At 43.9% G+C, this 26,870-nt stretch overlaps 1 protein-coding gene across 1 annotated transcript in view; it reads right to left on the reverse strand.

The window, feature by feature from the left end:
* Nucleotides 1–2,419: 2,419 nt before the first annotated feature.
* Nucleotides 2,420–26,870, reverse strand: part of vav3 (vav guanine nucleotide exchange factor 3) — a 76,133-nt gene continuing 51,682 nt past the window's right edge. The window contains exons 15-27 of the mRNA XM_079754699.1: nt 24,570–24,679; nt 22,187–22,288; nt 21,038–21,129; nt 18,883–18,905; nt 18,292–18,325; nt 15,660–15,790; nt 14,080–14,145; nt 13,455–13,489; nt 12,923–13,039; nt 11,333–11,420; nt 10,053–10,182; nt 4,833–4,984; nt 2,420–3,406 (exon numbers count right to left, since the gene is read on the reverse strand). Coding sequence (XP_079610825.1) covers nt 3,362–3,406; nt 4,833–4,984; nt 10,053–10,182; nt 11,333–11,420; nt 12,923–13,039; nt 13,455–13,489; nt 14,080–14,145; nt 15,660–15,790; nt 18,292–18,325; nt 18,883–18,905; nt 21,038–21,129; nt 22,187–22,288; nt 24,570–24,679 — 1,125 coding nt within the window. The 3' untranslated portion in view covers nt 2,420–3,361. The remainder of the gene's footprint in view (nt 3,407–4,832; nt 4,985–10,052; nt 10,183–11,332; nt 11,421–12,922; nt 13,040–13,454; nt 13,490–14,079; nt 14,146–15,659; nt 15,791–18,291; nt 18,326–18,882; nt 18,906–21,037; nt 21,130–22,186; nt 22,289–24,569; nt 24,680–26,870) is intronic.

The following is a 26,870-nucleotide window of genomic DNA, read 5'->3' on the forward strand; positions in this document are numbered from 1 at the left end:
ACCCTCTTTTTCTGACAAATGTACTTATTGTTTGTCGCTTTGGATAAAAGCTTCTGCTAATTCCACAACGACGATGTCTATTAGAATCAAAGGTTAGCTGCAGCCCGAACTGGAGAGGTTGTGCATGTTCCTGCTCGTCCCTTGAGAGGTCCTGCTTGTCAATTCACCAATCATTGATCCGCAACATGTGCAGATGTTGTGTTGCAGTTGCAGCTTTGTGGACCGAAATGTCCCCGTCATAAACCATGCTGCTGTGTCTGGTTGACGTCGCAGACGCCTGTCTGGATGGTCACGTGCTGCGGTCGGCCAAGCGTAGGTTTGTGTGTATGCGTGTGTCCAGAAACATAAACGAAGGAGCCCAACGTGAGAATAAGCAGTGCACAGATTTATTTGTGCTATATACAGTTATACATTATTTCTCTCTATATATACAGTATAGTACAGCAAGGGAACAGGCTAATGCTACACAGTCATGATTGCACAGTTGTAGAGTTAGGCCACAGTGGTAATGGTTATCCACGGTACAGGAGGAGGAAAACGTCAACAACGACGTCAACAACATGGTCTGAAGCGCGGCGTGCGTATCTTTGGCTTGGTATGAGAACAGGGCCGGGCACCGCGGATGGAGACTGATCTCACCGTGGTGCCACAGTGGGTCGGTCGAGATGATGAGGAGGATGAGGAAGATGCGATGGTTGATTCTAGCCTTATATTCCAAACGACCGATTGGGAGTGCAGAGAGAACTTAAGGAACTCATTAAAAAATGGAGATGGCCGTGGGGACTTTCCTCTCTCTTCGTGTGGGCCTACTAACGCTCTGCTATGAGCCTGTGTGGGGAAATCACTGAAGACAGAAAAAAAGATATACATTGTGGGAGTGTGCGCTTAATTGGGTGGTTGTGCGTATATTCACACAGCGTGTGGCCTTCACATGACCCAGGGTGGTGCACAGTAGCAGTAGGGGGAGGCACACCATCGCTCCCCACACACCCAGATGAGACGGAGCTGCCGACCTCGCCGGGCCCAGGCTGATGAGTCGGGGTTCTTCACGTGTGGCTCTCACACCACTGGCTGAGCTAATGCTAGGGGAACCAAACGCCGACTCCACCCTCACCGGAACCCCACCACCTCCTCCTCAGTCCTGAACACACATCAGCTTTTTACGCATCCATTTTTTACTTATATTATTCCGGTCCCACCACAACGGCACCCATCACCTCGCGGGGGGAGGGGAGATGCATATACACGGACTGAATGCAGAGATGGGAGTGGGAAGACCCCCCAACTGCCCACCCTCTCACTAGGGAGAGTAGGGAGGCGGACTGGGGCTAGAGGCTAGTGGGGGGGGGGGGAGATAGACAGGAGAGATGGATGCAGGCAGGGTCGGCTGGGGTGAGGCTCCGGTGTCGTGATTAGATCACAGATACCCTTGAGCCCCGGGCTCATCCCATTCTCCCCCGCCCCCCACACACACATATATAGAAAATAAAAATAGGACATTTCAGACACACAAACTGTGAGGATTCACATTCAAATTAAAGTAAAAATGCGTAATGTTCTGTAAGAATATGCTTCAGACCTGAGCAGCTGGATCCACAACGCAAGTAACACTGCACTGGCATAGACGTACTTAGTAACACCAATGTCCATGGTAGTCTGTGAGGGTAAAGGAACATTACACAACATCGATCCTTCTCCAGTTCATAACGCAATCCACGAAAAACACATTGCAGCTCAGCCCAATAAATACATTTAAAATACACAGGTCATTTGCAGGTGACGTTACAACGCAATGGGGAGGCTTTGGGTACCTTTATATGTGTTTGGGATGCTTCCCTCTAGTGGTCAGACAACAGTACTACCGAGCAACAGCACCTTGAAGGAGGGTGCTGCTCGGTGCTGTGGAATTATATCATACTAATACAATATCAAAAAAAGGAATACATTTACTTTCTTTTGTCAATTGCAATATAAAGAACATTTGACAAAAACGCATGCTGGCACTCTCTGGCTACCCAATGACATCAAAGCTACGTTTAAGAAGATCAGAAGGCTTTGTCGTCCCACTTGTTTTCTTTTTTTCTGACATAACAGCACCATCCTGAATAAAAAATAGCCCATCTTCACAGCACATCTGTATAAGTATGTTATAAATATAGCGTAGGGGGGGGAAGACCTTTGCACAAAGCATACATGAGTAGAAAATGAAATGATAAGCTAGGCATTAGCTCAGAGAGATGTCTTCACACCAAATCCTGGCATAGTGTGCCACCATTGTATACTTTGGAAATCTGTTTAGTAAACCATCTGTTGAAGTTAAGAAACATCTTATAACATTAACATGTGAATATTATTATTTCATATACCCTAGTTATTGATGAGGTAAACTATGGTTTAATTAAAAGTCAAAAGTAGTTACTATCTGTGTGTGTGTGTGTGTGTGTGTGTGTGTGTGTGTGTGTGTGTGTGTGTGTGTGTGTGTGTGTGTGTGTGTTTGTGTGTGTGTGTGTGTGTGTGTGTGTGTGTGTGTGTGTGTGTGTGTGTGTGTTTGTGTGTGTGTGCGTGTGTGTGTGTGTGTGTGTTTGTGTGTGTGCGTGTGTGTGTGTGTGTGTGTGTGTGTGTTTCCTTGTGTTTCCTTGTGTCGGAATCAGTGTTTTTGTGGATATTTCGTAGGATCATAAATAAAAAGATGAGCCAGGTAACCCATAATCCTGCGCACCGATTCGTCTAAAGCAGTACTGGTAAGCGCTGGTCCAACTGACACAGAGGCTTGGGCCCTTTGGACAGCCACTGGAAGGAAAAGCATCTGGCTCGAAGTCTTTGTTTGGCCCAACTTCCCTTAAGCCCCTCTACTCTTTTCTCTGGGAGGAGATAGATGAATGCATGTATGAATGAATGAATTAATGAATGAATGATTAGATGCATGGATGTACAGCTGGGTCAATATTGTCGGCAGGCAACAAGCTAAAGTAGCTGGAACAAGCTTAACCCCGGGCTTCAGCCAATCAGAGCACTGCAGTCATATGGCTCTGGAGGTGTGGTTCGTACTCCCTCTTCTTTCCCAAAGGCTCCGTCGAGGGGGTTACGTGCTTTGCAGTTGGTCAATTTTTTGCGGGAGAAAGCAAAGCCATATGCTTTTGCATCAGGTACACACGAATGCCCGCCTCCTGACTGCTTTTAATCTTCTGCGCTCCCGGCTGAGCTTCTGCTCGCTGCTGCACGCCACTGTCACTCTACTTCTGCCCCGTCTTCCTCTCTTCCCTGGTGCGCTTCCTTCCTTTTAAACTTCCAGGGATCGACTTCCCTCCATCACTTGTGTCCTTCATCAATACCTTGTCTCTCTCCTCGTTAATGTCCCTCCTCACTCCTCTCCTTCCTCCACATACGACGATGGAAACCAGCCGACCTAAGGTGTGGAAGGAGAGGAAGAGAAATACCAAAAAAGGGAATTGGTTACTATGACATGCAAGTGTGTGTGTGTGTGTGTGTGTGTGTGTGTGTGTGTGTGTGTGTGTGTGTGTGTGTTTGTGTGTGTGTGTGTGTGTGTTTGCGTGGGTGCATGCGTGTGTTTGTGGTTAAAGCTTTGCAGTGTGGCTTTACAGTGTTAAACAGGAATTGACGAAAGGCATTGTTTCTGGGGAATGTAAGAAGCAACGACTTCACACATAAGCTCCAAGAACAGATCATGTTTGTGTTATTTTGTTTTTTAAATACGCTTTTTTCTAGCAGTGCCAGTGTTGCGTTTTCATTCTAAAAAGGTGCAGTTCATTTTGGGTAGATATGAATCGGTAAAGTGTCTGTGGATTAGTTTGGAGCTTTTATATTCATATGAGTAATGTTTATATCGAAAATAGCGTCATTAGACACCGGTGTTACTTATGCCCCGGTAAAATACTTTTAGGTTCATGCCCAAATAATTGATTTGACTTTTAACAAATGTTAATCTTATTTTGAGGGAGCAGAGTGGCCAAACTAACGGAAGTTTGCTAACTCGCTAGTTTGCGCTCTCTCTACATCTGGACTTTGGATGAGAAGTCGCAGTAGAGCATATTGATGGGAGACCTGTTTAGTCATCACTGTTCTACCTTCTCTAATACAGATGCAGGCTGGTGATAATAAATATGCCGCCATCTATCTGGTCGTCATAGTGTCCTCACCAAAAATACACAACGCAGAGTGAACCTTGCTACAAACCTTGATGTTCGCTACAAAACTAGATAAGGTTATCTTGTTATTCACTGTATTAACCCAATGAATTATTATACCCAGTGATCAGTTAAAAATATATATATATCTGAAAAAGCTAGGAGCGTCCAAGTCCTTTACCATATGTAGGGGAATTTCACCCTGAATATATCAAGCTCTCTTCTCGCTATCAAAACAGCTTTATAGGCAGGGTAGGCAATTTATTTGTACCTGCTTCCAATCATCTTCCAATCATTTCATTTGGCCTGAATGAAATGACTTGATGTTCTACCTACCTACCCGACTATCTGCGCACCTCAGCCCATGCACTCATCACGCATGACCGGACTTCTGCAAGGCTAGGCAGAGCTATTGCTGAAGCTAGCAAGCTTATCACAAGTTCTGGTGGAGATGCTTTGCAGGGATGCCTTAAGGGAATTCTTCAGTTGGAGGATTCCAGAATCGACCTTACTACAGGGTTAAGTCTTGGTTGTTGAGGTTGGTCTTCCGCTTAACCTGTATACTTTTAATGATTTTAACGTGACCTTTTTATGGATATTATGGAGATCTTGTTTGTGGCTTGGGAGGCCCTATGCGTGCGTGTGTGTGTGTGTGTGTGTGTGTGTGCATGTGTGTGTGTGACTTACCCTGCCATTGACCTCTCCCCTCCACCACCCGTTGGCCCCTGTCTTGGTGTAGATGGTGACCAGGTCGCCTTCCTGCAGCGACAGCTCCCGCATGTCCCTCGAGCTGAAGTCGTAGCGTGCCACCGCGACACCCATGGCCTTGGGAGCCAGCACTGTGGAGGTAGAGAGAGAGAGAGAGAGAGAGAGAGAGAGAGAGAGAGAGAGAGAGAGAGAGAGAGAGAGGGAGAGAGAGAGAGAGAGAGAGAGAGAGAGAGAGAGAGAGAGAGAGAGGGAGAGAGGGAGAGAGAGAGGGAGAGAGGGAGAGAGAGAGAGGAGAGAGAGAGAGAGAGAGAGTGATTAAAGTAGCTGGACAAAACAATAATCGAAGATATAAACAGTCGAAGGTAGGCACAAGAGGAAAAAATGAACGAAGAGAGCGAGAGAGTAAACACAGGAGTAGTCTGAGACATCTCTACTGGGAACAAACATGAGCATAACACAGACACACAGCCGTCAAGGCAACAACGAAAGGTGGATGCTAGCCCGTAGCCCCTTGTTCAAGCCCACCCCGGGGGGCTTGGGGGAGGAGCAGGACAGCCCCGCTCACTCACTGAGCAGGGCCCACACGTTGGACCTGTGTGCACAGCGGTGCACGACAAGACCCGGACTGTAGCCCTTGAAATGTCAGCTGTTGTATTAGACAGTTAACCCTTCGTTTTTTCTATGAATCAAACTCACAGTTTGTGTGCGTGCACGTGTGTGTGTGTGTGTGCGCATATGCATGTGTACACAAATAATATGAACACAAAACAAACCAATATAGTGCAAGTCGTGTGAGTGTACATGTGTGTGCGTGTGCTCTTGTGGATGTGCCGGGGAACTGTCCCTGGGCTCGAGCACCTTCAACCGTCCTGAGCGAGGGGAGAGCACGGACCAGACGGGCCGGGGCGGAGGAGAGCCTCAGAGCTCTGCCACGCGGGCGGAATATCAATAGACAGAAGAAACACACAAACACCCTCAACTTTGATTTAAACATGCCGTCTGTCACATAACACAAAACTAACAGGATCGGGACGAACCCCCCTTCTGACAGACACCCGTATACACACAAACACACACACACAAACACACACACTTAGTAAACAGGACACACACATGCACATCGAATCTGCGTAAATGTGTCTCACACACAGATGAATGAATGAGGCGAGCTAGATGTTCCGACAGCATGGCTGAGCATGCCAAGCAGCCTACAAAACAAACATAAAATATATATATATATATATTCATATATATATATATATATATATACACACATACACATTCATATATATATATCTATATAGATAGAGAGAGAGAGAGAGAGAGAGAGACAGAGAGAGAGAGACAGAGAGAGACAGAGAGAGACAGAGAGAGAGAGAGAGAGAGAGAGAGAGAGAGAGAGAGAGAGAGAGAGAAAGAGAGAGAGAGACAGAGAGAGAGAGAGAGAGAGAGAGGGAGAAACAGGGAGAGAGAGGAAAATAAGTACCTGTACCTGACCAGAAGGGGGCGGAGGAGGGAGGAACAAAGCTGTAGCTGGCAGGTGTTACAAAAGTGAGGCCGCAGAGCAATGCAGCTATTATGGTGGTGGTGGTGCGGGAGCGGGATACAGAGAGAGAGAGAGAGAGAGAGCGAGAGAGAGAGAGAGAGAGAGAGAGAGAGAGAGAGAGAGAGAGAGAGAGAGAGAGAGAGAGAGATACAGAGAGATAGATACAGGGAGTGAGAAAGATAAAGGGATACAGGGAGAGAGAGAGAGTGATACAGGGAGATAGAGAATGATATAGATAGAGAGAGAGGGAGAGAGAGAAAGGAGAGATACAGTGGTGGGGGGGAGGGTGCATGGAGGGTAAAAGCAGAGAAGAGTAAAGCAGGAAAAAACATTTTTATAAAGGACTTTGAAATGTAAAATCTAAAGAAAGATAAATGAAGAAAACAGGAAGTCAGAGTCAGCCCCTCCCTTCCCTGCTCCAGTATTCCAGCAGTGTTCTCACCTCCCGGTCCCCCTGAGGAACATCTCATACTAAATCTTTAGCCCCACCCCCACCTTCCCGACCGCAGACTAGTGGCATAGTGCTGACTACTAACACACGTAGTGCGGGGGTCTATTACATCCCCCCATCCCTCCACTTGGCCTGCTTCTCCTCCTTTGCCTGCTACGACATAATACCTTCCTCCATATGCACACACAGACACGTGGTAATGCTGTTATATGCGGGGTGAAGACTTGGCAAAAACTGACAAATGTCAGAAAATGGTGAGGAAGTCATTGGGCAGGCTATGGGTGTCTCTGTTTGTGTGTGTGTGTGTGTGTGTGTGTGTGTGTGTGTGTGTGTGTGTGTGTGTGTGTGTGTGTGTGTGTGTGTGTGTGTGTGTGTGTGTGTGTGTGTGTGTGTGTGTGTGTGTGCTTGTGAGGGATGGTTCAGGATGCTGATGTGGTGTATGTGTCTGTGTGTGTGTGTGTGCGTGCGTGTGTGCGTGCGTGTGTGCGTGCGTGCGTGCGTGTGTGGTAAGAGGAGATCAGGGGCCCCTGGAGGCGCAGCAGACATAAATATCAATCAGTGAACACAGCTGTAAACTTAATAGCTGACACACATGCATATGAATACACGCATACACACATAAGCAAATGTAATAATAGCTAAAAGACCAACACAGGTCGTCATTATTGTGCACTTTGTTTTAGTTGGCAGTTAGTGTCGCACTGGTACAGTTGGTGATGCCCGTCAACCAGCATGCTGTCAACATGGCGGTTGGTTGGGATAGCTGATTAGTATTCCAATACTAGCTTAACACTTCAGACTTCTCTCAGCACAGAAAATCCTCCCCAAATAATAACCACACAAACACAGAGTGAGAGAGAGTTGTAAAAACAGTGAGTGGTTTGAAGGGAGAGAGCAGACAGTTGTTTACTGTACTAGGTGCTGGTGCGGGCACCTCATATAAGAAAATGCTGGAAGTAAAAATGTTTTGAGTCTGAGCTGTCAGGATTCTTATCTCAATCTATCTCTTTATCTTTGTTTAGTTTTTCAATTGTGTGTGTTTCTGTTTATGTCTCTGGAAAAGTGAGAAATAATTTGGGACTATCTGCCAATGTGAATCCCAATGATTCATTTTCCATGCACAAAAACACATTTTATGCAAAACTCAAAACTAAAGAACAACCTAAAAATATCCCATAATGAATGACATAGTTCTATACCACACAAGTATTTAATACGTTTAGTTTAAGTTGCATATATGTGGGTTTATGCAGTGGTGTACATCCATACCAAAATGAGAAATTTGCAGGCAAGATTGTTTAAGGACTCTCCCTTGTGCAACAAGTACTAGCAAAACAGTATTTCCATAATGTTTCACTGGCTACCAAAATGTTGTGGACAAAATATCCAAAAAGCAACAGTAAATTACTTTGGCATTCCGCCACCTGCAAAAAAATCCAGAAAGAGTGTGAGCGTGAGAAACAAGTTTTCTCTAAAGAGGCTCAATGAATTTCTGTGGCTTGAGTCCCACAACAAGCATGGTGAGACATTGTGTAAAATGTGCTGGGAACATCCCCGGCTAGCAGATACAACCATTGCTTTTCATGTGGGCAAAGATTTTCAGCCATCCAGCGTTTGACAAGCATGAAAAGAGTAAGGTGCATACAAAGCATACGGAGCATGCCAGCTGGCAAGACACAGGGAACGAAGAGCAACGTCAAGCAATATTGACGTTGAAATATTTTTCTTGTGGCCTTCCGTAAAGGGGGAGTACCAAACAACAGCTCCTGGGGCTCCCCTGAGAACGACAATAAAACAAAAATGCGCAAAAAATGGCTTGTAATGGCTATTTGGCCTCAGGTCTCGTGGTCAAGGATGGGCCCTTTAAATATCCCCCAAAGTTTACTTGCTAATGTAACCAAATGTACAACTCGAAAATATCCAATTTGAAAATATCACAACACAGCCTTTTTGATATATAGCCGTTTACTAATCGAATCAATAGAATCAAATCAATTGAAACTCCCTGCAGGCAGTAGGAGGGCATGATAGAGGCATGCAGAGTTCACAAAGGTTTGACAAAGTAAACATGTCAAACTATGACTGGGGAAGGAGGTAATGACATCCTAATTATAATTATGATGACCCTAGTCCTTGTCCTCACGCTGTGCTGTTTAAAACATGATTCTGCTCTTGAGGAAGCAGGTGCAAACAGCTGCTCTGCCAAGAGGATACAGACTGTTCCAGAATAAAATACATACAAAATAAAAGCGTCAGCTTTAGAGTTGTCAAACAGGGATTCTGTTAGACCTGTCAAACAGCGCAAAGAAGTTCTTGAACAACATTTTTTATCTACTTATTTTGTATCTGTTCCATGCAACTATACAATTTTATTAATCAATTTGTGTTTCAAAAGTAATATTTAGCGAAGAATCTTAACTAAGGTATTCAGTTAGATAGGTAGAAAGACAGATGGATGGAAAATAGTAAGGAGCATACAAATTGCCCCCTTGCCAGTTGGCAAGACACACTGAACGACACACTGAACGGGCAGATAGATAGATACCAAGATATATAGATAGAGAGAAAGATATGTAGATAGATAGATATATACAAAGTAGATTCAAAGAAATTGTTTGCCCTCAAGAGGAAATACATTTTCACAGACTGTGAGGTACCGCAAGTTTGAACACAGTACAAATACACAGTACACAATACCCAACCCCACACCTAGACTGGGCACACCACCGTTGCTTTGCGTAGCCTTGTGTGGAGCCCTAAGTGAATGCTCCCACTCTATTCAATGAGATCTGCTATACTGAGCCTGTTTGACTCGCATCAGACACGCAGCAAAATGCTAAAATAGACTTGCCTATTTATACGCACAACTTGACGCAACGTAACGCTTTCATACTCAGTGTAGCTCCCAGGAAAGGATTAAACACAAATGAAATCATCATTGTCTGAACTTTTCCCCAAATGTTCCGGTATACATGTTTCTACGTATCTCAATTATGCCACCCATTGCACCCCTTGAAGGAGCGATCCGCCACTCTGCGTTCCTTCTCAAGACTTCTTCTTTAAAAAATGTACGGCCCGTTAAGCCTTTTGCGACTGTACCGGTGATTAAGGGCTAAACAAATACAATTGAACTGATTTGAATTGAACTGACAAATGTCAACTCGTGTTGACCCCTACTTGACCCCATAAGAGACCAGCTCACCGTTCCCTGCATGGCGGGGGTTCTGCTGAGCGGCCGGGTTCTCAGGGTCCCGGTGGGGGAACTGTAGCGTGGTGTCCAGGCTGCGGAAGCCCTCCTTCAGAGAGTGGTGCTTATAGTACTCAATCAACTCCTAACACACACACACACACACACACACACACACACACACACACACACACACACACACACACACACACACACACACACACACACACAGGGTGTGGGTCAGTTGAGCTGTCATCAATCACATTTGGGGCAGTACACATATCATTAGCTGGCTTAGACAGAAAATGAGAAACAAGGGAATTATAAGCCGGAAGATAAGACGAGGTGGAGTCGGTCATGTTAATGGCATACTGATCATTTGATAAGGATTCCTTTTCACCAAGTGGGGCTTGAAATGAATGAGATAATGCAAATAAATACACGACACACTAGTGACTCTAAACCCTGTGGTACTAAGTCTTTCTTAGAGAAAAGAGCAACTCTGAAAAGAAGAATTTATCCAGGTGAAATAACATCTTTTTTCAGGGCAGCTTAATAATAGCAAGGCTTTTCATTATATGGTAGCTATAAGCATTCAAATAAATGGACCACAACCACTGCCTACACAGAGGTGTCAGCATCAGCAGAGGGAGAACCCACCAAACCATAGACTGTTTTGCCCTCTGCCCTTTGGGAGTGCTCCAAGGGCCGAAGAGCCTCCTACTATGCTTTCTGTATATACTCCCTAGTATTCTCCTAACCTCTTGTTTTCTGTATATACTCACTAGTATTCTCCTAACCTCTTGTTTTCTGTATATACTCCCTAGTATTCTCCTAACCTCTTGTTTTCTGTATATACTCACTAGTATTCTCCTGAACCTCTTGTTTTCTGTATATACTCACTAGTATTCTCCTAACCTCTTGTTTTCTGTATATACTCACTAGTATTCTCCTTACCTCTTGTTTTCTGTATATACTCACTAGTATTCTCCTGAACCTCTTGTTTTCTGTATATACTCACTAGTATTCTCCTAACCTCTTGTTTTCTGTATATACTCACTAGTATTCTCCTAACCTCTCGTTTTCTGTATATACTCCCTAGTATTCTCCTAACCTCTTGTTTTCTGTATATACTCACTAGTATTCTCCTAACCTCTTGTTTTCTGTATATACTCACTAGTATTCTCCTGAACCTCTTGTTTTCTGTATATACTCACTAGTATTCTCCTAACCTCTTGTTTTCTGTATATACTCACTAGTATTCTCCTAACCTCTTGTTTTCTGTATATACTCACTAGTATGCTCCTGAACCTCTTGTTTTCTGCGATGTGGAAGCAGCCATCCTTGGCCAGGATCTTGATGTGTTTCACGTCGTTGTTATACCTGTGGGTCATTGAATAAGTTATGAGTCTAATTTCCCGCCTCTGATCACCGCCATCGATCGGGGGCCAACCGGTACCCTTGGATGCCCCCGGGACCCTCCCACCCCTTCTCTATGCACCCCCCCTTGTTTTAATGCGCTGTGAGATACCGTGGCTTCTGGAAATAATGATGTGCAGAGCATGTGTGTGTGTACGTGCACGCGTGCGCGAGTGCGTGCATGCGCGTGTGTGTGTGTGTGTCGAGGGGAGGAGACGTCGGAAAATTGGAGAATGCGGTTCAATGGGTTCTCAGCTTGGGATGCAGTGTGATCCTTCTGATTGGTCAGACTGCAAACAGTCATGTTTCCCAAATGGTGTGGCCTATTGGGTTCCACTGTGAACTTGTATATAATGTATTGATTGTGAGTTGCTATGGATACAAACTTTTGCTAAAAGACTTTGTGTCATGTACTGTGGGTTGTTCGGTGTGGAACTCGGTGTGGAGTTCACCACAGACCAAAATTCTGAACTAATTTCCACACATTATTCTGTTTTCCATCAACAGCGCTTTGCCCTCATGACATGTTTGAGGGCAAATGTGTGCTAGCACTTTCTAGCAAACAGTAATATATGAATGCACTTCTAGTCAAGATACACGGAAGAAAATACTGGCAAAAGGGAGAACAGGCCTGCAACAATACAATAAAAGAATATTTAAATGTCTCTTCCCATTTGAAAAACCTTTTTCCCATGATTCTCTCTTTAAATGGTGTTTACATTTTACAACGACCTTGAACTTGTTCGTCGCACTCTGCCTGATCTATTCAGCACATGGGATTTTAAGTGGGCAAACATAGACACACGTAGACACCATTGTGCGCATAGTGGGCAATTAAAACTTTGTCGCTGGAGGGACCCGCAGGCCACGAAAAAAGGATAGTTTAAAGGAAGGATTCTGTCGCTCGGAGAGACGGCTGACTGCCTCCCCCATGGGGATACGGGAGCTTCAGCGGCACCACAGCAGAGAATACAAACATCCAGGGCCTCTCCTTCAAACACCCACCATGGGAGGGACTGGTGACTGGCTGGGATTGACCACCAAATAAAGTTTGTTTCACAAATTGAGCACAGCATTAGAAATGCATTATTTTGCCCAAGTAGATGAATGTTACATAGCTGTTTAATGTTGTCCCATTACAGCTGCTGATTCTTTTGGTCTAACCCTAGAAAGATAGTCTTGAGACTATTTGAATCAAGATCTTCATATTTATTGCAATGGCTTCCTGATGTTGAAGTAGCCAATCCACTGCGTAGAACTGTACCGGGGCATTTGATCCCTGCTAAATGTAAAACGGATCAAGTATGTTCATTAAACCCACAGATTATATTGAACTAATAAACAAATAAATACCTACAGCTGGAGATGCAAAATATATACAAAAATGTTAGAGGAAATATCTGAAGGGGTCCAAGAGGAGGAACGATAACAAGGAGAGGAAGGTCCTGCATGAGCAGGGCACTGACTTGATGCTGATGGCGTACTCGGTAGACTCGCGACTGCGGTGGCGGACCAGATAGGTGCTGTTCACCCGGTTGAGCAGCTCTGCTTCTGCTTGGAATCTCTCCATTGGTCCTGCGAACCTGTCAGTTAAAGACACAAACACATTGGGACAATAAATAATACACTTTAAGATTATGATGCTAATACAATGCACAATAGTTGGCTTTCGTTTCCTCAAGAAGGTACACAAAAGCAGCCATGACCTTCTATGGGTGAAATAAGTGTTCATTCCAACAGTTTGTTACAATTACTTTTTTCTGAAGTTTGCTCAAGGGATTTACTGAATAATTCAGGAGGAGATCAGGTATGACGAAATCAATTCCCATTCCACACTGTGTTCAAATTGTGATACAATCCGTCTCATTCTCTGTGGTCGTGTTCAACACACGGGAGAAAAATAACCTGATCAGGTTCGGTTTTTTGCTGTGAAAATGTAAAAACATCCAGATGGAAAATTCAGAGGAAAGAAATTATGAAGAATGGTTGTCAACATACCAAGGCTGTGTGGAGTAATCAACAGGCTTTGGAACCTGGAGGAAAAGAAAATATAAGAGGCTTCACATCAGAAATATATTGTTTAAATTATCCCATAATATCCATCATCTTAGCCATATTACCGGCCAGGCTGTAGCAAGGTTCCAGTGCAGTTTACTACTTTTCACATTTTTCCAACACCATTAAAGCAACTAACAAGCAAGTATTTAAGGATGTCTTTACTTTAACTCTGACCGTACAGACAATACAAAAAGATTTTCTGTAATTCAAAATAATTAATTTCCAATAAAGGAAGCATTGCTGTGCTGCTGCCAGATGGCTATAAATAAAACAACGATGCTGAATCCAGTCTAAAACAGGAATTACTTATCACCTGTTGAAAAGCATGCCAAGTCCCTTATGCTTAGATACACAGAAACACAAAGCATACCGCAATTTCCTGTGATTTCAGATGAAAACAGACTCAAGAAGATGCTACCACTAACCACAATCAAACCTTTGAACCATCTTCTAAACATTATTGTGCCATCCATTTTTTCAGAGAAACAGAATTTTTTTTCTTTGTTTGTATAAAGAAGTGTCTTTCAGAGGGAGAAGAGAGGAGAGTGGTTGACTGGCTGCTTACACACGGGCACGGCTTGACAGCATCACTTGGAAAGAACCCAACCTCCTTCGTTGTTAGGATTCTACCCTGGAACCGCATATAAAGAGGGAGAGAGAGAGAGAGAGAGAGAGAGAGAGAGAGAGAGAGACACACACACACACACACACACACACACACACACACAGAGGATGAGGGGAAAAGGGGGAGAGAGGGAGAGAAAGAGATAACTGTGTTACGCACGCCTGGCTTACTCTGTCTTCATAATTTAAGAGCAATTAGGGTTAGAACACAATACTGCACGCACTCACAGGCCCTGGATCAGTAATGCTGAAAGATAAATTAAGATTGAAAAGAAAAAAATGACGACTCACTGCTTAGGGCGAGAGAGAGAGAGAGAGAGAGAGAGAGAGATACTCAGTAAATGCATGGTGCCCCGTTATGTTAAATGGAAACTCAATGATTTAACAACCCCTGTGAAATTGTGAGTGTGTGTGTGTCTGTGTGTGTCTATGCATATGTGAGCATTTGCACTCTTATGTGTCTGTGCATATAAGTGTGCGTTCATGCCAGCGCGTGTGTCTGCATATGTGTGTGCTTGCCTGGCAGCATGGATACATCAATATGTGTGTGTGTGTGTGGGAGTGGGTACTATTTTGCGGCTTCACATTTAAAAGAAAGCACAGTATGGTAATCTCTACATACGTCTAGGTGTTGCTAGGTATCGTAACCATGTACCAACGAGAGGCGCTCTTGGCTCACAAGGGGCATTTTCCCAGGCCATTAAACTCTTTCTGCACAGGAGACAACGTTTCTTGTGATCAAGGCCTCAGCACCTCGTGCAGTTTTTAACAGATGGGGATAACAGATTGGCAGCTATTGAACAGATAAATATGGGTGAGCATTGAGGAGCAGATAGAAGCCCAGCTCAAGGCGTCCGTCCGAAGGATTGAACACTTGACTCTCTAAAGCCAACGCACTGTAGCCAATTGATCGGGGATCCCGCCATCCTGAAGATTTCTTGGATGTGTTTAACTGGAGTGTACACTTCAGCTATGGTACGGATACTGTATGGATCCAGATAGTCCAGATGTGTGTGATATGTGTGACTATGTATGATGAGATGAGAGAGTAGAGGGAGAAGGCCTTGTAGCTCATGGTCACCATGTTTGGAAAAACTGCCATCGGGGCTTTGAGAATGAACAAGACCCTGTCTGAATGACCTCAACATAAACCGAGATGGAAAATGATATGTTTGTTGTTTGCCTATGGTACCAGCATTGACATTACATGAGGAATTCATCCTATTAGCAAAACAAAAACTCTCATATGTAAATAATGTATTCACATATGTTTGGGTTAATTGTTTGGTAATTAAGAATAATAATGTTGGTTATTTTCCATTTGTATACAGAGACACGAGGCAGTGTAGAGAAAATAAGCAGATAGAGAGAGACAGATTGAAAGAGAAAGAGAGAGAGAGAGAGAGAGAGAGAGAGAGAGAGAGAGAGAGAGGGAAACAGAGAAAGAGAGCGAGCACCAGAATGAGAAAGTAAGAGCAAGAGCGAGCGAAACAGAGCAAGAGAGAAAGAGAGGGAGCATACCTGCCACCAGGGGCTATGGATGTCTGCGTCGAGGAGTTCTATGATGTTGCCGGCGTGGATGGTGAGAGGGTGTCCAGATGTTGGACTAGGCATGCCGAAATAGTTCCTGGTGGCCAGCATCTTCGGCAGACCTACGAATTGAGCAAGAAAGAGAGAGAGGGTTGGCGTACGCCAAACTTCAAACGCTCTCCAAGTGTCATGGCTCTGTTCCACGCTTTGTTTTCCCTGCAACCTCTGTGATCGAGGGTATGATGGGATCTCACGGACGTTGCCTCCAGGTTAAAGTGATGAAGGTAGACTGATCGGATCGCGGCTGAGATCCGACCAATGTGCGAGCCAGACGACCTCTGTATGCGACCTGGCACATCTGCGGTTAACAAGGCAACCGAGAGCCATTAACACCTGACACACAAGCTGTGTGTGCAAGTTTCTGTCCGTCTACATGGGAGTTCCAAAACTAAAAATCCCCTTGAAACAAAGTCTTCCGACAGCTGCTTCAAAAATAGTAACCGGAACACCTTCAACAGTTCGAGCATCATAACGATCTGCCATTTGGGTGAACGGTAGAGAGGGAGACATAGAGGGCCAGAGAGAGAGCGAGAAAGCAAGAAAGCCAGAGAATCTACCTCTCATGCCGGCCTTACACATCCTAATATAGAGACTCACTAGAGAAATACTCCACTGCCCTGACTGATACTGCAATCCACACCACTTGGAGTAGGCTTTGGGTGTGTGCATTTATGTGTGTGTGTGTGTGTGTGTGTGTGTGTGTGTGTGTGTGTGTGTGTGTGTGTGTGTGTGTGTGTGTGTGTGTGTGTGTTTGTGTTTGTGTCTGCGTAATGTATGTGTGTGTGTGTTTGTGTCTGTATGATTTTGTGTTTGGGTGTGTGTGTGTGTGTGTAATGTGTGTGCGTTTTGTGTGTGTGTGTGTGTAATGTGTGTGCGTTTTGTGTGTGTGCGTGTGTGTGTGTGAATGTTTGCTTGTCTGTGTATATTGTCTATGTAGGCATGTCCGACTCTTTCGCATGTGTTACAAACACACACACACACACACACACACACACACACACACACACACACACACACACACACACACACACACACACACACACACACACACACACACACACACATACACACACACTCACAGCCCTCTACATTGCCAATGGCAATCATTTGGACAACACTTATAGTTTCTTATCATATTCCAGTTCAGCAGCATTGCAGTTTGGGGCATGTCCTTATCTGTGACCTAGAAAAGGGCCATTAAGCTGATTTGTCCATGCTTCTTTTCTGTTGTTGTTGTTGTGGAGTTCCTTTTGTCTCTCATAACGTACAGTGATGCACATTATTATAATCAGCCATCCAGGCACCTTGGAATTAAATTCCAACACATTTGCTGACAAAAAGGTTGTGGACAAGCAGACTTATGATACCAACAACCCTATAAAAAATGTTTGTTCAGGCACGCATCAGGAAGGAATCTGTCACTCAAGACTCAAACAAAGAGTCCGCACCAAAAGATCTGCACAGAAAATGTCAATACACTTAAGAAAAGTGATGGTGTCTTTCACTACCGAGATGCTCAGAACAATACTAGACAACAACACTACACAACATCAATGGACACATTGAGTGAGTTTTGGCTACAACCCTCCTTCGTACTAGATTATGTTACCACATGGCTAAGAGTACTACCAATACTTAGGATTTCAACTCTCCACTTCCAGGAGGGGTCAGGTGACAATGTGCACTAGCCAGCTAGCCGGACACATCTTCCTTGTTTTAAAGATCCCATAGCATACTTTTAAGGGTTAATGATTGCATTTGGGGGTACTACTAGAATAGGGTTCCATGCCTGTAGAAATACCCCTTATTATTCTCACACTGTTCATTTCGGCCCAACCAATTTTAGCGTCTTTCAAAAACAGTCTGATTTCCATCATGTCGCTTTAAGGACCCCCTCTCGAGTAGCCCAGCCTATTGTGATTGGTCGAAGACTTTGCGTGTGCGTTGGCAAATTCACACCCCCAAGAAGTTGCATACATTGCGGGTAGCCGGGAGGTGGGACTTCCGCCCACTGCAGTCTGACGTCACGCTGTTACGGAAGTAATGTTTGAGTGCAAACAAGCCATTTCACGCACTTATTGAGGGGTGTTCTCGTGGGTGCATTACTGCCCCTGGCTCGGACTTAGATTTTTCTAGCTTAGCAGATATAATACATGTATACAAAAGCATGATATCACCCCTTTAAAAGTCTTTTAACGAATTTGAAAGGAATCTGAAAGGGGTTGGATGGGTGGTATGTGGGAGTGAAATAAACTCCAAACAGGAGTGAGACGATCGCATCGCTTTGAAAATAAAAAAAACAATAATAAGTAACATCCAATACAAGTAAGCACTAGTGCAGATGTTAAACAGTGAGTACCGGCACCATCTAACCCATGGGTTATTGATTTGGAATGACTTATTGATTTGGAATGTATCCTCGGGTCAATACGGTCAACAGCCTTCTGCAGCACGATGCAGAGAAAGGATTGAGGTGGGTAAGGGCGCACACAGTTCGAAGAGAAAGAGAGCGAGAGCGAGAGCGAGAGAGAGAGAGAGAGAGAGAGAGAGATATGAGACTCACCAGGGTCTTCTTCTGTGCTGCTCCGTGTTTTAACCTAACATGGTCCAAACAGAGACACAAAAAGTAAGACACATACAAAGGGACTGTTAATACTACTAACAAGCACATGTCCGCACAGCCAATATATATGTAACAAACACTCATATTAATCGACACACACATGCACATGACTAGACAACTGCAAGCATGCAAAGGAAGCGTGCACAGACACACATATGAACACATTAATTATGTGTTGTGCATGCAAACAAATAACTCTTAAGCTGAGATTCATTGGAGTATGATATTTTTAGAAGTGCTGTAGGGAAAGTCCACACCACTTCTGCTACAGTTACACTCATTCCTCAGCTGCCAACTTATAGTGTTATTTAAACCACTCAATTTAATAAATATCATTCCCAGTCACACTGTAACTAAACTGTCTCTGCTTGTGTGAAAGCTTGACTTTCTGCTAAGCAGCCAACCTGACTGCGCTGGAGTAGGCCCAGTGGCGTCTCACCTACCCAACCACTGCTAGGGGAACGCAGTCCCAGGAAGAGCCCCACACACATCGGACTCACACACACACACACATTTAACAGAGTGGCTTACCTGAGTTCTGGAGGAGCCGGGATCTGAAAGAAGTTTGAGAATAGGCATGGTGAGTGACACAGACACATACATACACAGAGTTGTGTACGCGTTTACACATGCTTAGAAAGGCTCTTGGGAGCGCAGCAGTACAAGCCAGCCTCATTAGAGAGGGGAAGGTGGAAGCGGGCCGTTTGTTTTGCTGCGCGGCTTTGAGCTGACACCCAAAGTAGGGGAGGTGCTAACTAACACTGAGGAAAGACCTGTGTGTGTGTGTGTGTGTGTGTTAGGGTGTGTGTGTGTGTGTGTGTGCATTTCAGTTTGTTTCTCCACCAGCTTCTTTCATGGGCTCCCAGAGGAATGGGCTACACCCCCCACTGGTTACAGACATACACGCATGCTCGTACAACACACACACTCACACACACACTCATAAGAAATGTGCAGTCCAACAAACACACACTGACATACACTAACAAACGTACACAGACACACACACACACACACACACACACACACACACACACACACACACACACACACACACCTATAAACTGGCCTGTTGTTAAAGCAAACTTTGAACCTGCACACAAACACACACACTGAGTGAGTTGGAGCTCCAGCACACAAGAAATGGAAGTGGAAGAGCTCAACAAAATACAGCACACACACACACACACACACACACACACACACACACACACACACACACACACACACACATACATGCGCACACAACCATGCATAGCTGCCTACTATATGTCTGGTTTGCAATGTAGTTCTGTATGTCGATTCTTCTGTATGTGTTAGTCTATCTGTATATTTGTTGTTTTATATGTCCTTTTATGCTTTTTAACAACTGTGTGTCCTTTTCCAATCATTAAAACTGACTTCTGCTGTGGTGTATGTGAGGGAGCAGATAGTGGTGCACTACTTTGGATACCATTGGTAATCGTTTGCACTGTCCCTTCTCTCAAATAACTTGACTAAATCAGGTCTAGCATGTTGTGAGTGTGCAGAGAGAGTGTCACATGCACCTCCTGTCACAGGTCGCAATGCTGCAAACACAACTCTTTAATCACACCGTGTGACTTCCAGCAGCACAGGTTTTTTACTTTGCTGTTGGAATATTTTGCGGACTGTACAAAAACAATTAGCCCCAATGTACAGTTTAAAGAGCTACACAGGCAAACTTAAGCCAGACCTGGACAATGGTGTCCATCTGCCCAGAAACATCTACCTGCTGAGAGAGAGGGAGACTGCTACCGGAGTAATGAGAGCCAGGATTCAACCCGACACCCACCAGTGTTCAACCCCCCCCCACCCAAGGCCACTCAGCAAGCTGTGGCGCAAATCTACTCAGGGACAACTGGCACCACGATGAGGGCTGTTGCCGTGGAGACCCGGTACCTCGGTGACAGATGCAGGGACCAACAAGAAGTGGCACCTTGCCACAGGGAATTTAACACTGTGCACATTTACACACACAACACACACACACACACACACACACACACACACACACACACACACACACACGCTAACTAAGGAACACACACACACAGACACACAGATAGACAGACAGACACACAAACACACACACACACACATACACACACACACATACATTCAGGTTGGGCTTGTTCCTGACATTTGAATGATCAGCTATTCTTATATTTAAGATTGTCCCTAATTCCACATTATTTATCAACTGGGCATTTATTAATAATTTAGTACCAGGAATCATTTTTGTCGTTCATTGTGCCTCTTATAACAATGAGGGAAAGCCGTGTGCTCTGTCAGAGCACTCCCTCCGAGCGAGCGGTCCTGGTGAGCTGTGTGTGCAATAGGGGCCATAGCGCGCACGCCGCTGGATTGATAAGGGAATCGATTACGATAAGGTAAATGAGGAGGTTGTGTAATACGATGACAACATGTAACACATGTAAAAGCCCTGTGCTGTACACTTTGCATCAGTGAAACCTCAGTGAAGTCCATCACACCCAGTTCAATGTACTGGTTTGTCCTGCAGACATAGTCCTCTGAATTGTCTAGTGTAGAAATGTGTTGTGTGTGTGTGTGTGTGTGTGTGTGTGTGTGTGTGTGTGTGTGTGTGTGTGTGTGTGTGCATGTGTTTGGCTCTGCATGCAAGTGTGTGTGTTTGCGCGTATGTCACCTGTTTTACCACAGCAGCCAAAACGGCCGAGGCATTCCTTATGGGCTCCAATTCCACACTTTGAGCACAGGTAGCCCTGGTTGAAAACACCTCTGAGATAGAGAGGAAGGGAGGCGATAGGGGAGGGAGGGAGAGAGACATAGGGAGGAGGAGAAGGGGAAGGAGGGAGAGAGAGAGAGACATAGGGAGGAGGAGAAGGGGAAGGAGGGAGAGAGAGAGAGACATAGGGAGGAGGAGAAGGGGAAGGAGGGAGAGAGAGAGAGACATAGGGAGGTGATAGGGGAGGGAGAGAGAGAGACATAGGGAGGAGGAGAAGGGGAAGGAGGGAGAGAGACATAGAGAGGAGGAGAAGGGGAAGGAGGCAGAGAGAGAGAGAGACATAGGGAGGAGGAGAAGGGGAAGGAGGGAGAGAGAGAGACATAGGGAGGTGATAGGGGAGGGAGAGAGAGAGACATAGGGAGGAGGAGAAGGGGAAGGAGGGAGAGAGAGAGAGACATAGGGAGGAGGAGAAGGGGAAGGAGGGAGAGAGAGAGATATAGGGAGGAGGATAAGGGGAAGGAGGGAGAGAGAGAGAGGGACATAGGGAGGTGATAGGGGAGATAGAGGGAGGGAGAGAGAGAGACATAGGGAGGTGATAGGGGAGGGAGAGAGAGACATAGGGAGGAGGAGAAGAGGAAGGAGGGAGAGAGAGAGAGAGAGACAAAGGGAGGTGATAGGGGAGATAGAGGGAGGGAGAGAGACATAGGGAGGTGATAGGGGAGATAGAGGGAGGCAGAGAGAGAGAGAGACATAGGGAGGAGTAGAAGGAGAAGGTGGGAGAGAGAGAGAGAGCAATCTGTTGTCAAAGGTTCTGTCAAAAGACAAAATCTTATTACTTTAGCAAATTGATCTTTGTAGAGCTTGCTGATGGAAAAGTTTGTTAAGACATCAGTAGCTTAAACTTTGCATGAATTCTAGTTTTCATTAACACATATCGACTGCCTCTGCAAATGTATGTGTCCAAGCAGATGTGAGGATGCTAACTATTAGCTAACTCTTCAGTCAGCACGAGACAATCTCCTCTGTTGTTGTTGAGTCTATGGAACAAAACTGTGCTTTGGGTCCTTAAACCTGGGAAATGTAGCAAAGAAGGGGACATGTGGCCCTCACCGTAACAACATGTGGCAGTAGTTACAGGACGTTATCCTGTCGAAGGTGTGCATGCCAAACTCGTGGTTGTTGCAGGTGCCATTCTCTGGGTGGATGTTAGATCTGTGCAACAAACGATAAACTTAAGTTTAATACAGGATTGGAAGGGATATATGTACAAAAAAAGAAGAGATGATTCAGCATGAATGCGAGTAACACTTTTGATTCCACAATAAAGGGGATGAGCTGAACTTTGTTGGACTTTATATCTTCAATCAATCTTCAAGTTAATTTAACCAAACACAAAAAAGATGAGAGCATAATTAAAGCATAATCCCACAGAAATATAAAAATGACAAGGATTTAAATGACCCTATCAGGATCATATAAGAAGGTGTGGTACAAGGTATATGAAGGTAGGAAGGTCTCTTACAGAGTCCTTATATGTTGAAATCTTCCTTGGCTATTGCATCCAGAATGATTTATGTTGTTTGAAGATGGCTGGGGTAGCTGGGAGATGGACAGTGGACAGGCAGAGGGATTCAGCCTCAGAAATGGACCTGGCAACCAGAAGCTGACCCACTGGGCTGGAGGAGAGACGGCGTCGAGGGTGCTGGCGGGTTGGCTGTTCTTGCTTAACAATTTACCAACTCGCAAAACCTTAGAGCATTGTACGTCTCTCTTCCTGGGCTAGTTTGTGGGCTGGTGCCTCAATCCATCATAAAAGCACTATTAAACTGGGCTCATTCATGGGCAGCCATTTTGCATTATTTGACTATTGTGATAGATTGTAAGATGTAAAGTTCTTCCTTGGATTCACAGTGTCGATAAATACAAGAATTGTATTTTAATGAGCACATTAATTATATGTAATTTCAGGACAGTTATTATGATTGGGATTGCGTGATGGCATTTTATGTATGAAAAAAGCCTTCCATCCATTTCCCTCACCTGGTTTCAATGCATCATCGCCATTTTGCAGAGAAAATTTGTTGTTTTTCTGGGAATGCAGAAATCACGTAATATGTGTTCTCGTTAAGGAAGCTTGTCATGGGCAAATGTATATGAACTTGAGAAAATTATCGAATTAGATACATTTAACACTGTGTTTGTGTTAATGTAGCATTTCCAGGACACTGAGCCACTTTAGACATTGGTCAATGATGTCTAGTTTAAATGATGTCTAAGTTTAAGTCATATTGTCTACATACACTTCTGCTACTCTCATTGTGTATATTAACAAATCAATATTTTTTGTTATTGAATTCTGAATGATATGTTTAAATATCCTTTAAGTATCTTATTGTTACTTTCCATTAATTTGTACCTGTAATACCATAAGTGACACCTGACTAATTCATTAATTGATTAATAAAGAATGATTTGAGAGAACATCTCAACTCATCACGTCCAAATGTGTTTCTCAGCTAGATGCTGATATACTGAAACAAAAGGATGTCCCATCTCCCTTTCAGGTGTTCCTTTGAACAGAGATGTACAAACGAGTTGCAGTTTGTACCCTCTTAGGGTGTGAAGACAACTGCGTCTGTGTTCAGTTCAGCTCCTGTCACCTGCAAGTAAAGCTAAGTGAAGTTGAGTAAGCTGTTATTAATGGCTAATTGAATTTGATGTAGCATCTTTGGTTTTTCCATTTCACATGGAATTAATGACATGACCCTGCTTCTGTTCAAACAGTGTCACTACCTAATCCCGCTAAATCCATGATGCATTTGAGTTCTTTGAGTTTATTTATAATCCATGTCGAGACTAGACATTTAACCCATATGCATTTTTTGTTTCATGTTTTATTGGTGGGGCCAAATGACACATGTTACTAAATGTGTAATTTGATCTTATGTCCTATTATCTCAGGGTGAACAAACACACACACTTAGAAAACCTCCTCAAGTTCCCATTCTGCCTGTTTCTGTTGACCAGAACCACAACAGGAATGATGCCCATGTTCTGTTAATATGTACCGGGCCGCGCAAATGGCAGCTGATACGGAACACATTGGGATCATTACAGTGCTTTGGTCGCCTTATCATCGAAAACAAGAAACAAATAATAAATCAAATTGATATGCTAGGTACGGCTTGGGTGTAGTCTGTACAGAGCGGTGATGCCATGCGCCTGCTGGTATTTTGACAGCAGTGTTAACATTTCTATAGCGCAACTCTGCCAAGTGCTCTGATCGTCTCCGGCCTAACCCGAAGAGCAGGACGGACCAGGACTCTTGTGTACACACAGAAAAAGGATTTTATTACTTATCATGTTCTGTGCATGTTCTGTGCAGACAAGGGCATGTGTTCACACACACACACACACACACACACACACACACACACACACACACACACACACACACACACTCGCGCACACTCTTAGACACGAACACACTCACATAGCCATGCTGAACTGTTCCAGCCACTTCTTTTTCAGCTCTTTAGTCTTGAAGAAGAACTCGAAGCCAGTCTGTCCGTGGCTGTGCGTGAGGTAGAAGACATAGGACCACTGGAACAGAAAAGATTGCCAACAAAAAAAATTACTAACTAACACATGCATGCACACAAATGATGATTTGTTTGCAAGAGCAATAATATATTCACTGCACAAAACCCTTCATTGAGCGGGTAAAGCACACAAAGTGAAGCATCGTCCATGTGCGCAAATGCAGTCTTTGCTCTTGTGATCTCAAAATATTGCTCGCTCTGATCTTTTTTTCCTGCTAAGACGGAGATATAAAAAAATGTTGGTAAGTTTCCCAGGAATGTCCGGCAGCATGAGTGATCAGTATGCCCACATGCAATATTAGGCTTGTTTCGGAATTAAAATGTGTTTTGAAAGATGCCTCACAACAGTGAGCAATGTGCCTTTTATTGCCATACAATTAGTTTAGTGAACGTATATGATGTTTAGTAGGTCAGTTTTCAGTTTTATGCTCATTTGGGGTTTTGCGGGAACATATCGGGGGTAAGTTTATTAGGAATCCCCCTCCCCCATTGTTATCGTATATATACATATGCACTTGTTTATGATCCATGGCCATTATTTCATTTTCTGTAACATGCGCGCATATATCCTGCATTTAATGCATGAACATGTTATATGAACACAATATTCTGAACAACCCCTGAAATTATTGATTCCTGTGATAGGAGCGGGACGCTGTGATTAGGTACATTAATGTATACAATGTAAGCACAGTTCACATTGCATACGACTTTATGAGTTCTTGGTTACACAAACCTAGCAGAGGATTTATCTCCAATAGCTAACTTAAGTCAATTACTAATCTAAAGATATATGATTTAGCCGACTTTTACTCCAAACCATAGCGCACTCGCTCCCATAACGACGTTCAGTTGACGTAATTGTTTTGTTTTGGGCATAAACTAGGTTCTGCTGGCTAGGAAACAGACGGATATAAGCTAGGCCAGACAGAAGGCCTCCCCGAGAGCCGCAGAGGCAATGAGCAAAAACCTCTCATGTGTGAGATGCTGTCCTTCCTGCGTGTGTATTGGCTCTTTCTGATGAAGAGTGCAATGATCATGGCAAACTGCGTATTTCTAGGGATAGGGAATAGAGGACCAGATTAATAGTTATAACCGAAACAAGCGTAACATCAGCCATGTTTGATTTTCAAAGACTTTAGCGTCCATATCGACCACCATAGCAACGATAGAGAACGTTGTATTTGCTGGCGAGACCCTAAAGCATTGGTTCTCAAAGTGCGGCCCGCGGGCCAATGGCAGCCCGCAGAAACATTCCTGGCGGCCCGCAATGACATACAGATGTAAGTAAAAAAAAAAAAAAAAGTATATATATATATATTTTTTTTTATTATTATTATTATATCAATAGTAATTTCAACATAAATAAATAAATATAAAGAGAAAAGTCGACTCTCTAGCTTTCAATTAAATCCTGTTACATTTGTTAGTTTTAATCCGACTGTACATTACTTTGAAAGGATAAACCTCAGTTTCGTGATTTAGACCTCACTTGACCTCACTCCCAGAGGTCCACGGTGCAATGTTTTTTTTCGACACTGGGATGCTGACGGCGTTTCCCGGCCCTCATTCAAATTCTTGGTTCCTTAGTTGGCCCTCAGCTGTCAAAACTTTGAGAACCCCTGCCCTAAAGAATTCATGATTACTTAAAAACATTTAAACTGAATAAGAACGTTTATCACTGAACGGAGATTATGACAATTAAATGCAAATTTTTCTCTTGAAATGTTATCAAAACCCGTTTTAATGCCAAATCTATATCAAAATATTACATTTTCCACTGAGAATAAGACGTGTCTTACAAAGTTTTTTGCATACATTTTTTCGTACAATATCATACAAACTGTTGTATGAGGATAAATTGGTTTAGGCTAAGGTTCACTGTACTTGTAAAGGTTCACTGTACTTGTATCTTTGCTTTCACTTGCAAAGTGAAAGCAAAGATAGCGTTCTAGCGCAATCGGAGTGTCAGTTGTGTGATGCTTCTCTGCATGTTTGCACTCAAGCAGAGAAATACTGTGCACGACTTCAGTTAAAGTGCTCATAATAATAATTTGTTATTATTAATAATAATAATTTTTTTGCAATTTTTGGCAGTGATATACGAGTACAATACGCAATACAAGTACACATTCTAGACTGAATCCAGTCAGCAGTAAACAGAGAGGACGTGTGTGTGTGTGTGTGTGTGT

Source organism: Pollachius pollachius, assembly GCF_949987615.1.
Source record: "Pollachius pollachius genome assembly, chromosome: 17".
Taxonomy (NCBI): domain Eukaryota; kingdom Metazoa; phylum Chordata; class Actinopteri; order Gadiformes; family Gadidae; genus Pollachius; species Pollachius pollachius.